At 41.5% G+C, this 13095-nt stretch overlaps 1 protein-coding gene across 2 annotated transcripts in view; it reads right to left on the bottom strand.

The window, feature by feature from the left end:
- tubgcp3 (tubulin gamma complex component 3) overlaps positions 1-3751 on the bottom strand; it is a 136234-nt gene extending 132483 nt beyond the window's left edge. Inside the window, exon 1 of one of the 2 annotated variants that reach the window (XM_059970592.1) lies at positions 3240-3751. In XM_059970592.1, coding sequence (XP_059826575.1) covers positions 3240-3315 — 76 coding nt within the window. In that variant the 5' untranslated portion in view covers positions 3316-3751. The remainder of the gene's footprint in view (positions 1-3239) is intronic. The other variant, XM_059970593.1, reaches the window with a different exon arrangement.
- Positions 3752-13095: the final 9344 nt, after the last annotated feature.

The following is a 13095-nucleotide window of genomic DNA, read 5'->3' on the forward strand; positions in this document are numbered from 1 at the left end:
GTGAAGAGGGTAAGGGGTACGTGTAGAGGGGGTGGGCGAGGGGTAAGTGTAGCAAAATATGTAGACAGGACGAGAGAGAGGTACATCATTGGGGAAGTAAGGAGAGGTAGCTAAAATAAGGTGCCAGGCCAGATGTGGAGACCACAAAGAAAAGGGAACCCACAACCACAAGACAATGTGCTTGGCAAAATATTTTAAGGATACCTATTTCAAGTGTCCTGAAGTACGTCAGTATTAGTTCTAGGTATTACACTTTAACCTTTGCTAAATTCTGAGTAGTTCGCGTGCTTAGCTATGCAATAGCCAATCAATTGATGAATTTGAACCGGTAACCATATTTACCAATGTAGTACCCTGCTTTTGGGTATAAGTATGACCTTTGTAAACCAACAAATTGGGAGTTGGCTACCTTACGCCCGAAGTGCGTGGGGCTGCGAACTCCTCTCTGAATAAAAACCGTCTCAGAGGTAATTTTGTGTCTCTGGTGTTTTTCCTCAACTGAGCAGGTAACAGTTACATGTTGACAATTACTATTATTTTTCTCTCTCTGCTGGATTATGTATTGCATTGAACTGCTGCTGCGAAGACAATAAATTTCATGTCACGTGCCGGTGATAATAAACCTGATTCTGATTCTCATACCTGGCTTAACTCTGATGCTCATCTTAAATGAACGGACAACGTTAACTATCTATGACACGTAGAGAAAAAAAGAATCTCCTTTTTTGCCTTGAACGGAGAACACTAATTCCTCATGCTTGATGTAGTCAAGTGGAAACATCTACCCAGATTTTTATGCTAACAGGTCCCTGCTGGATAAAGATTAAAAATTAGCTTTATTTGTCACATGCACATTGAAACGTAAAGTAAAATGCATCATCTGTGTCAACAGCCAACCCCAGTCAGAGAACGTGCAGGGGGGCAGCAGCAAATGTCAGCGTGCCTCCAGTGGCAACGTAGCACGCTCACAACTTACTAACCCGAGTATGTACGTTTTCAGAATCCAGAAATCCACGTGGTCATGGTGAGAGTGTACAAACTCCTTACAGACAATGACAGGAATTGACCCCAATCACTGGTGCTGTAAAGCGTTATGTTAGCCACTACACCACCATGTCGCCCACCAGATTTCCTCCAATTCTGATCATCTGTGCAAAGTTTCTTCCATCTATACACTGGTAAGTATATGGCACATTACCAAAACCCTGGTTTGACTAACTGCTAAGTTGGCACCTCACAAATGTGTTTTTCCTTTCCAAAACATGAGACACTGCAAAGGAGGGAAGATGAACAGCCTTGGTATGCAAAGAAGAATTTAAACTTGATTTCTTTACATTCTCTACCTACTTCAGGTTTTGGTTACTAAATCAATTAAGACTACTTGATAAATTGTCCTCTCCAGGAAATGACATATTGCAATTACTTTTATTTTTAATTAGAAACAAAATAATCTACATCCTGATAATCATAAAAATAATCAAAAATATTTAATACCTCTTGTTGTTTTCAGTCAGAGATTTCTTTATGGTTAACTGAATTTTCTTCCCCAAAACATTTGTTTATTTTCCATTTTTATAACCAAACAAATTACAGATAGAACAAGAGGTTCTGCAGATACTGGAAATCCAGAGTACAATGCACAAAATGATGGAGGAACTCAGCAGGTCAGGCAAATCAATGGAAATGAACAGTCGACATTTTGGGCTGAGACCCTTCTTCAAGACCAAAAAGGGGAAAAGTCAGAAAAATAAAAATAAAAGGTGGGGCGGAGGACGAGCTAGAATATGATAGTAATGACAGGTGGGTGGGAAAGATAAAGGGCTGGAGAAGGATTCTGAGAGGAGAGGAGAATGGACCATTGGAGAAAGGGAAGGAGGGGCACCAGGGGTAAGCAATGCCTTGCATTATTTTATTAAATAAGTCATTATTTAACATCCATCTCTGATTTCTTGACGGTGGCTTTTAGGCAATATTTCAGGTGCCACTACCATTCTGGTGTTCTGATAGTGGTGCTGCACAGAGAGTTCAAGGACTTTAAAAAGTAATGATTCATGGCGAATATAATTACATGTAAGGATAGTGTGCAATCAGACAGGGACCTTCACATGTCTTTCCCATGTGCTCGCTGCCCTTGTAGTTTGTGATCTCGGACCTGAAACATTGCCTCTATTCTTTCCCCACATATAGATGGAGTAGCCCCTTGTGCTAAGCCTTTTCAGTATATGCCGTGTTACTTCACTTCTGTACTGTACTCCTGTTGCTCTCAATTTTTCTTCCAAATGTTATTCAAGAGGGAAAAAGATTGATCAGCTTAGGGTGGACAGTAATGGTAATCAGGAGAAAGTTTTCTTGCCCCATGTTCACCCAATGCCACTGAACTTCATCAGCTCTATGCAACGTAAAGGGCAAATCTTTCTACTTACATATCAACCCATGCCATCTACACCCAGTCTTTACTGAGGACTACAAAAGAGCAGACTAACATATTGTGACAGTGTTTAACACAAGGATGATTCTGCCCGGATTTTGCTTGAAAGGACTGTGGGTTTGCTTGTTAACTTTGACACCAATTTCAAAAAATGCCTGTCTGGAAGGGTTCTGGAAACAAGACTTCAGAAGGGACTTCATCACCTTTGATACAGTTGTTTTGATACAAATTAAATGGTACTGAGTAGCTATTTCAAAAGGTAGTTAAAAATCCACATTATCATGAGCCCGAGGTCAAATGCGGCCAAACCAGTGATATGAACCAGATGGAATTTAACAACATAAAGTTCAACATAATCATCGCTGAGAATTTGTTGAAAGTTTCCTTCAATATTAAACTCCACAACTGACATAAGCGTCTTTAACTCACTTGTCTAGATTGTTAATACTGGCCTCTGTTATTAACGAATGCAAACATTTCTCAAAACATCCGGAATACTTGTCTGGTCTGTGGCATCTTTTAAGCCCTCGGCGGGGAGAGAGGCCACAGTTTGACATCTCAGGTGAAAGATGAGATAACAGCCCGTTCTCGCTGCGCTCAAGGGCTAAATTTGGATTTAAACAAACCTCTGCAATTGATCTAAACCCACAATATTACAACTGAGATATCTACCTATCCACTGAGCCTGTTACCGTTTCTGTGTTTTTATTCCACAATGTGACATGCCTGTCCGCCAATGGATCCACCTGAACACAAACCGTTGGCTCTGAGACAGCCCAGGACACCTTCGGACTCCCTCGACAATACTCACCCTCGTTGCGGCCAAGAATCCGGCAACACAGACTCTGCAACAGTAGGTTTGGCGACTTGTGATCCAAGCTCGCCATGCCCGCACCGCTCGCCGCCCCTTAGTCCCTGCCCACCGCCGGCAGCGCCATTTTTCCCGGAGCCCGCGAACTCCGGCGGAAGTGTGCGTCACCAGTTCCGGGTCGGCGGGTGAAGGGATGGCGCGATCGGCCTGATTCCGAGGAGGGTTAGTCCGCCGCCCAGTCTATCTGACATTGAATCGATCATGGCCGATCCGTACCTGTTGTCCTGCTCCCGCTCCAGCTCCAGCTCCAGCTCCACAACTCTTGATTCCTCCAATATGCGGAAACCTAGCGCTATTTGTTTTAAGTGCAATCAAGAACGGAGCTTTTAAACATGATTGGCTCCTATTCTTCAAAACTCCGACAAGGATAAGCTAACTTGCTGAGCATTTTCCCCACAATCCCTTATTTCTAAGCTTGCTGAACTTTTTCTGTTACTTCCAAGCATAAATAAATTGAAAGTTCTCCGCAGTGCCCCAAGCGTCTCTTTTTTTAAACGATGGAAAGTGCTCAGTATAACAACCAATGAGGCATAGCATCCATCCATTCATGAGATCATTACTGCTATTATTTACTGAATTAACTGATCTGATTTCGCAGAAGAACCCCCAGAGTTTCACTGAGCTACCAACGTGGCTTTAGCAATCTCAAAGATGCAAAAAAAAATGCCAAAGACAACACCTGACCCCTGGAGCTGCAAATTGCCTTTCTGTAAGCTTTTGATGTCAATCATGAGTCTCTGGAAAACCAAACTGAAGTCTTCTTATAACAGAATCAGGGGCATTAGTAGAGCCAACATAACAATAACAAACTAGGAAATGTAGATTTAGGGTAAGATGGGAAAGACTTGAAAGCAATTTGAGGTATAACTTGCAAACAATGAGCAAGCTGCCAGAGGAAGCGGCTGAGACAGGTTCAATAATATTTATATAGTCCATTTATTTATAAACGACTGCCTCCTTCCTGTTTATTCATTTCCATACGAGTTCTTTGAACTCCAAACTATCATGAAACTAGGTGACCAGTGATGCGATAGTGGCACAACAATTAAAGTGGAACATAAGGAATAACAGCACTTGGTAAGATCAGCTCTTCTCTTCCCCATGACGATTGATTGCCATAATGTTCAAAGTACTATTGAACACTGTTTTGAACAAATATACTGACTTAGCCACTACAGCTCCCTTCATTACTGCCTGTCCCTTATTCTACGTCAATGGTCCTCAGTTAGACTCTCACTGCATCCAGCTGTTAAGAATTTTGTTTGAGTATGATCTCTTCCCTCTAAACTCTAAAGAACACATTCGCAGTCTATTTTAATGTGGCAAATACAGCAACTATGGAACCAATGGAGTACATCTTCAGGAGACTAAATCTCTACACAATATTTCAGGTGCCAATTGCAATAAAGCTTCCTTACCTGTATATTGGAATCACTAAAAGCTTTTCACTAAAAGCTAACAAACCGTATGTCATCTTACTCACGTCACCTGCATGTTGGCCTTCAACAACATGTGTACAGGCACGCCTATATCCATGTGAACAATAATACCACTCAGTCTCTCACAAAAGGGACAGTGTGGGACAGCGGTTTGTGCAATCACTCTGTAGCGCCAGTGATCAGATTTGACTTCTTGTGGCTGCCTGTAAGTGAGGGTTTTCTCCGGGTGCTCTGGTTTGCCCCACGTTACAAGGTTGTACGGTTTGAGGTTACTAAGTTACGGGCATGCTATGTTACCGCCACAAATGTGGTGACACTTGTGGGCTGCCCACCTCAATCCGCGCTGATTTCATTTGACACAAATTAATTATCAGAGTCTTACAATAAACCACATCCACTTACCTACACTACACCAGTCACATCATCAAAGAACAAACTACTGAATGAACAATCGACGAGCTTAGTACTAATCCTATTAATGTAGAAATAAAATATAAGTTGTCAATAATCTACAAATGTAAAAAAATTGTAAATTCACCACTTAACTATTAGATTGTCATAAAAATCTATACGATTCATTTGTGTTGTTTTCTTATTTCTCTCATCCTTACAATTTAAAGATCAGCCTTGCACCTTCTAAGGACCTCCAGACCTGCAGAGACACTTAGAGTGTTGCTAAGGACTTGGTATCTGTAATGCGTCTCCTCCCTTTGCTTCAAGTTCCTCAGCATCAACAGGGTTGAGAATTACGGGCTTCTTCTTTTTCTTTTAATGGGTCAACCTTTATTCAGAACCTTCACTATCTTCTTTGGAATACACCCGACTGCTCTGACTGATTTAGAATACAGCATCGTACAGACCCTTCGGCCCATAATGTAACGACCATTTAACCTTCCCTGCTGCATAGCCGTCAATTTTTCTTGGATCCATGTGTCTGTCTAAGAGTCTATTAAATGTCTTTAGTGTATCTGTCTCTACCACAACCTCTGGCAGCATGTTCCATGTACCCACCACTCGCTGTGTATAAAAAAGCTACCTCTGTCATCTCCCCTACATTTTTATCCAATCACCTTAAAATTGCACCCTCTCATATCAGCCATTTCCACCCTGGAAAGAAGTTGCTGGATTCCCAAACTATCTATACTGCTTATAATCTCATACACCTCTATCAAGTCACCTCTCATCCTCTTTCATTCCAGGGAAAGCCCTAGCTTGCTCAACCTCTCCTCATAAGACAAGCTCTCTATTCCAGATAGAAGCCTGGTACATCTCCCCTGCACCCTTTCAAAAGCTTTCACATCCTTAATGTAATGAGGCGACCAGAGCTGAACACAGTACTCCAAGTGTGGTCACACCAGAGTTTTGTAGGGCTGCAACATTACCTTGTGGCTCTTGATCTCAGTTTCCCCAACTAATGAAAGCCAGCACACCATAAGCCTTTTTAACCACCCTACCACAGTTTACCCTCAGAGATCCATGGATGAGAACTCTGATCCCTCTGCTCCTCCACAGTGCCAAGAATCCTGCCATTAACCCTGTTCTCTGCCTTCAAATTCAGCCTTCCAAAGTGTATCATTTCACACTTTACCAGACTGAACTCCATTTCTGCCAGTTCTCTGCTCAGCTCTGCGTCCTATCAATGTCCCGTTGTAACCTACAACATTCTACACTACCCATAACACCAGAAATCTTGGTGTCATCTGTTGTTGATTTACTCTTGTCTTTCAGATCATTTTCTTGTTGAATTATCCATCTATTAAGCTTCAGGTGATGGACTGCAACCCTGACATTCTCCTGTAAAATGTCTTGATACAATCTTGAATTCATTGTTCCCTCAATGATTGCAAGCTGTCCAGGCCCTGAGGCAGCAAAGCAACCCCAAACCATGATGCTCTTTCCACCATGCTTCACAGTTGGGATGAGATTTTGGTGGTGTGCAGTGATTTTTTTTTTCAGTTCAACTTTTGTCTCATCTGTCCACAGAACATTGTCCCAGAAGTTTTGTAAAACATCTAGGTGGTCTTTTTTAAACTTGAGATATGCAGCAATGTTTTTTTTGGGGGGGGAGCAGTGGTTTCCTTCGTGGTGTCCTTCCACGAACACCATTCTTGTACAGCGTTTTTCTTATAGTGGACGCATGAACAGAGACCTTAGCAAGTTTTAGAGATCTCTATAGGCCTTTTGCTGTAAACTTGGGTTCTTTTTCATCTCCTTCAGCATTGCACATTGTGCTCTTGTTGTGATCTTTGCAGGATACCCACTCCTAGAGAGAATAGCAACAGTACAAGGTTTCCTCTATTTGCAGACAGTGTCTCTTACAGTAGGCTGATGAACACTCAGGTCTTTAGAAATACTTTTGTAGCCTTTTCCAGCTTCATGCATCTCTACAATTCTTCTTTTAAGATCCTCTGAGAGTTGTTTTGATTGAGGCATGGTGCACATCAACAGATCTTTCTTGAGAAGAGCAGGCTCTGACAATAACCTGACTTTGTGCGTCTCTTTTATAGGGCAGAGCACCTCTCCAACCCACACCTCCAATCTCATCTCATTGATTGGAACTCCTGACTCCAAATAGTCTCTGTAAAAGGCATAACCCCAGAGGTTCACATACTTTTTCCAACAAATACATGTAATATTAGATCATTTTCCAAAATAAATAATTGAACAAGTATAATGTTTTGTGTTATTTATTTAATTGGGTTCTCTTTATGTAGTTTTAGGACTTTTATGAAGATCTGATCACATTTTAGGTCATATTTTTCAGAAATAGAGAAAATTCTACAGGGTTCACAAACTTTCTACCACCACTGTTTCTCCTACACTACAGGAAATAAAGTCCTAACCTATTCAATCTTTCTCTATAATTCAGGTCCTCAAGTTCTGACAACACCCTGGTAAATTTTCTCTGTACTCTTAAACTTTTTGAGATCTTACTTCAGGCAGGTGATAAAAACTGCACACCATATTCCAAATTAGACCTCGCCAACATTTCATACAACTTCAACATCACATCTCAATTCCTGTACTCATACTTTAATATATGAAGGCCAATGTGCTAAAAGCTTTCTACCTACCTGTGATGCCACTTTCAAGAAATTATGGATCTGTTTTCCCAGATCCCTCTGTTCCACCACACTCCTTGGTGTCCTACCGTTCACTGAGTAAGTCTAACCTTGGTTTGTCCTCCCAAAGTACATCTCACACTTGTCTGCATTAAATTTCATGGGCCATTTTTCAGCACATTTTTCTTGCTGGTCCAGATCCCGCTGCCAGATTTCATAGCCTTCTGCGGTGTCCACTCAATCATCAGTTCCTCATCCAAATCATTTATAAAAATCACAAACAGCAGGGTTAACAGAGCAGATCCCAGTGGAACTCCACTGTCATCAACCTTCAGGCAGAATATGCTCCACCTGCTACCACCCTACCACCTGCTACCTACTGTGGGCAAGCTAATTCTGTATCCTCACAGCCAAGTTTCCCTGGAACCCTTCTCTCCTGACTGAGCCTACCATGAGGAGTGTTATTGAAATCCGTACACACCACATCCATTACTCAATCTTCATCAATTTGTTTTGTCAGTTCCTCAAACAATTCAATCAGACTTGTATGGCCTCTCCTTTTGTCAATCTGTCTTCATATTGTGTCAAGAACCCTCGTGTCAAAATTCTACTCCAGTTTGCATTAAGGAGGTGCCAATCAATACTAGGGAAGTAGAAGTCACTACAACTCTGTTATTTTGGAACCTTTCCAAAATATGCCTCCCAATCTACTTCTCAGTGTCTCTGCTGCTATCCGGGGATGGGGGGGGGGGGGTTTCTATTAAATACACACAATACTCAAAATGCTAGTGGAACACAGCAGGCCAGGCAGCATCTTGTATGTGTTGCTTGAATTTCCAGCATCTGCAGATTTCCTCGTGTTTCCCAACAGACTGATTGCTCCCTTCCTGTTTCTGATTTCCATATCACAGACTCAGTAGACGATCCCTCCATGATGTCCTCCTTTTCTTTTACTTCTCCATGTCCCTTTGGAAATATCAAAATCCTGGAACTTCCAGCAGACATTCCTGCCCTCATAACAGCCAAGTCTCTGTAATGAGCATGATGCCAAGTAGTTTCCAGTTTGTCTTTGTTTAAATACTTAAGCTAATATTGTTTTCTACTCAAACTAATATTTTCCTTTACATACATGAGAAAATCTGCAGATGCTAGAAATCCAAACAACACACACAGGCCAAGATCCTTCATCAGTTGACTGTTTACTCTTTTCCATAGTTGCTGCCTGGCCTGCTGAGTTCCTCCAGCATTGTGTGTCTGTTGCTTTCCCTTCGCATCAATATTTAATAGATTTTCACTTTTAGAAAGTCATTTTTTTTCTCTTTTTCCTACCCAGTGCACGATCTGTCTTCGCCTTGCCCAATTGTTTATCCAGCAACTTCTCATATCTTACTTTCCAAGCTAGGATTTGTTACATTGGGAAGTGTGTATTAGTCCTATCTACGAAGATTACAGAAAGTTCTGTCACCAGCACTGACAACTAGTGGCACCCAACTACTTATACATCAGTAACCAGAAGATGACCTGTTTAATGCTTAATAAATCATCAGTCTCTGCTGGTCGCATCCACAAAACCTCTTAAGGTGATTTCAAGCATTTTTTTCTCCCATAAAATTATATCCACTAATAATGTTATGCCCTTTATGCGTTCTTTTACAATCTGCTTGATAATGGGCACCAGTATTTTTCTGACAACTGATTTACAATTCTGTTTTCACTCTCTCCCATTTTCCTTGTAAAGCAGTGTTACATTTGTGGCTTTCTAATTTACTGAAATCCTTCAAAATGGAGGATTGCATCCAACTTGTCAACTACATCTTGAGCCATTAATTTTAATATCCTAGTCTAACATAGGAAACTGGAAACTAGTTTCTTGAAACTTCTCAAATTTTGTACCAATGCTTTTTTTTTTCTTTTGTTTCCTCCTTCTGATAGTTTATTTACTTTTTGCTACTATTCCAAACCTGATGGCACTTCTTAATCAGTCATTCAACATTTCAGGTATATATATATTGCTTATTACAATTTCTCCTGTGTTGACCTCCTGGAGATATACACTTGTCTTCATTTCTCTAATCCTTTTTACTAATATACGGAAGTTGTTACAACATGTTTTTACATTTATTCCAATATCAGTTGATTTCCTTTTTACTTTATTTTAGTTTATATGTTGATTATTGAAAATACCCACTTCCTTCCTCAGCAGTTGTCTAGGTGTCAGACAGCTGAAGTCTGATAGAAGACCCTTGACCTGAAGACTGGAGTTAGTGGAAAGAGCACTGAAAATTCAAAAACTCACAGACAATCAGCAAGAACATGGATTCTTCAGTTGAATCAAGGACATCTAAAGGCCAAATATTAGCAGCACCCGTGAAAGCCAAGGATATAAGAAAACTTAGCAAGGACTGAAGGGCAGTGGATGTAGTGTATGTGGATTTAAGTAAGACATTTGATAAAGTTCCCCATGCGAGGCTCCTTCAGAAAGTAAGGAGGCATGGGTTCCAAGGAGACCTTACTTTGTGGATCCAGAATTGGCTTGCCCACCGAAGGCAAAGGGTGGTTGTAGATGGTTTGTATTCTGCATGGAGTTCGGTGACCAGTGGTATTCTGCAGAGACCTTTTCTGGGACCCTTCCTCGTTGTGATTTTTATAAATGACTTGGATGAAGAATTACAAGGTTGGTTAGTAAGTCTGCTGATGACAGAAAGGAGGGTGCGTTGTGGATAGCCTGGAGGGCTGTCAGAGGTTACAGCAGGACATCGATAGATGCAGAACTGGGCTGAGAAGTGGTAGATGGACTTCAGCCCAGATGTGTGAAGTGGTTCATTTGGTAGGTCCAATTTGAAGACTGGGATGTTAGGGTGAATTTTTCACACAGAGGGTGATGGGTGCATGGAACGCACTGCCAATGCAGTGGTGGAAGTGGATACAATAGGGTCTTTTAAGAGCCTCTTAGATAGATACATGGAGCTTAGGAAAATAGAGGGCTATGCAGTAGGGAAATTCTAGGCAGTCTCTAGAGTAGTTTACATGGCCAGCACAACATTGTGGGCTGAAGGGCCTGTAATGTGCTGTAGATTTTCTATGTTCATTTAGTACCTGGTGGAAGGAACACTGAGAAAGATTCCTCAAGCATGTCCCTGTTCTTGATTGAGCACTCTAGAACCCATTGTAAAACAAACTACTTGGTCCAGCTTTGCTAACAGCCCTGATATGAAGTTTAAAAAGTCATACAGTACACTGACAATTTCTGTCACAAATCTACAAACTCAAGATGAGGACCCGCCAAGAGGAACAGACCCAATCTCAGAGTAAGTGATGTCAAGCAAGGCCGTACTAAGTTGTGAAGAATGTTACATATCTGTGGAGCTGGAGCAACAACAGAGTAGTAGGATTAAATGATCTTACTGAGTCGTGTTAGTACCAGTCTGTGCCGGGCATTTTACAGCCCGCTAAGATGAAAACATGCGCTCGATAGCCCGGGCCCAAAGGAGAGACCTCTGCACATAGGAGGCCCAACAATTCACTGCACTATCAAACAGCTGCATGCTCACCTGCCACATTCTCAATCTGATCTGATATGATACAAAGGTTAACCGAGTAAGCAAATATCTAGCAAATGGATACAGTTTTGTGAAAATGTGAAATTATTCATTTTGGTAGGGAAAAGTAAATATGAGGCATGTTATCTCAATATTGAGAGATTAAAGAGTTTTAGTATGGATCTGAGTGTCTCGTTTGAAAACTCACAGAAGGTTAGTGTTCAGATGATGTGAGTAAATAGGAAGGTAAACATATTATTGTTTATTGAAATTAAGTTAAAACTAGGTTATGTTTCAGTTATATTGGGCAATGATGAGCCCTTGACAAAAGAACTGTGTTTAGTATTGGTCTTATTTAGGGAAAGGTGGTAACGCATTGGAAGCAGATCAGAAAAGGTTCACTAGATTACAACTTGGAATGGGAGAGATACATTTTGAGGAGCAGTTGTATAGGGCATGCTCATGTCTGCTGGAGCTTCAAAGGACTGAGAAAAAAATCAGGATCAGGTCTATTGTCTTTAACATACAGTCAGTGGCTGCTTTATTAGGTACATCTTGTTAATGCAAATATATAATCGGCTGATCACGTGGCAGCACCTCGCTGCATAACAGCATGCGGACATCATTGAGGTTCAGTAGTTGTTCAGACCAGACATCAGAAAGGGGAAAGAAATGTGATCTAATGACTTTGGCCATGGAATGATTGTTGGTGCCAGACGGGGTGATTTCAGTATCTCGGAAATTGCTGATCTTGAGGATTTTCATGCACAATGGTCTCTACAGTTTTCAAAAAAAAAACCATCCAGTGAGCATTCCAATGGGTGAAAATGCCTTGTAAATGAGAGAGATCAGATTGGTTCAAGCTGACAGGAAGGCAAGAGTAATTCAAATTACACACATTACAACAATGGTGTACACAGGAGCAGCTTTGAAGGCAGAACACATTGAACCTTGAGATGGATCGGCTACAGCACAAACAGACAGAAATACACTCTGTGTCCATTCTGTACCCAGTAACGTGGCCTCCAAGTGTACAGTACATCATGAAATCTGTTGTTTGTAAGTCTGTAAACTTGTAGGCTACAAAAATAAATAAATAGCTGTAAAGACAAATAATGAGGTAGCATTCAAGGGTTTATGCACCATTCAGGAATTTGATGGCAAAGGGAAAGAAGCTATTCTTAAAGTGTTCAGTGTTCTTGAGGCTCCTGTACTTTCTCCCCTGATGGTAGTAATGAGAGGAGGGGTGTCCCGGATGGTGATCCCATCCCCTTGATACACTGCCTCCTAAGAACGTCCTCAATGATAGGGACGGTTGTGTCCATGATAGAAACGTTTGAGTCTACAATGTTCTGCAGTCTCTTGTGATCCTGTGCACTTAAACACATATCTCCTGAGGTGGAGAGGATTTTTTTTCCTCATGTGGAAGAACCTAGAACTAAGGTTCACTAACCCACAAAGGCAGGGCTTAGGAGGGTCAATGGCACCTAATGGTAACCTCTTTGCTTGCATCTTCACCAACAGCTCTATTTTCATCGTTAATATCTCTGTTTTCCCCTTTCAGTCTTCCTTTGAAGACCCTGAACTGGAGTTACATGCTGATTACGGTTCTTTGTGGGAATGGGAACCGCTCTCAGGGTTTCACAACTGGCCATTATTCAGCAGGCCGAGGACTCGGCCTAAGAGCTCCGCTCGCCTTTGGAGGACTGAGGTTTTGTGGCCTGGAGACGGGGGGAATCGGAGGTCAGTGTCCGAC

This window comes from Hypanus sabinus, chromosome 5 (genome assembly GCF_030144855.1).
Source record: "Hypanus sabinus isolate sHypSab1 chromosome 5, sHypSab1.hap1, whole genome shotgun sequence".
In the NCBI taxonomy this organism is placed as follows: domain Eukaryota; kingdom Metazoa; phylum Chordata; class Chondrichthyes; order Myliobatiformes; family Dasyatidae; genus Hypanus; species Hypanus sabinus.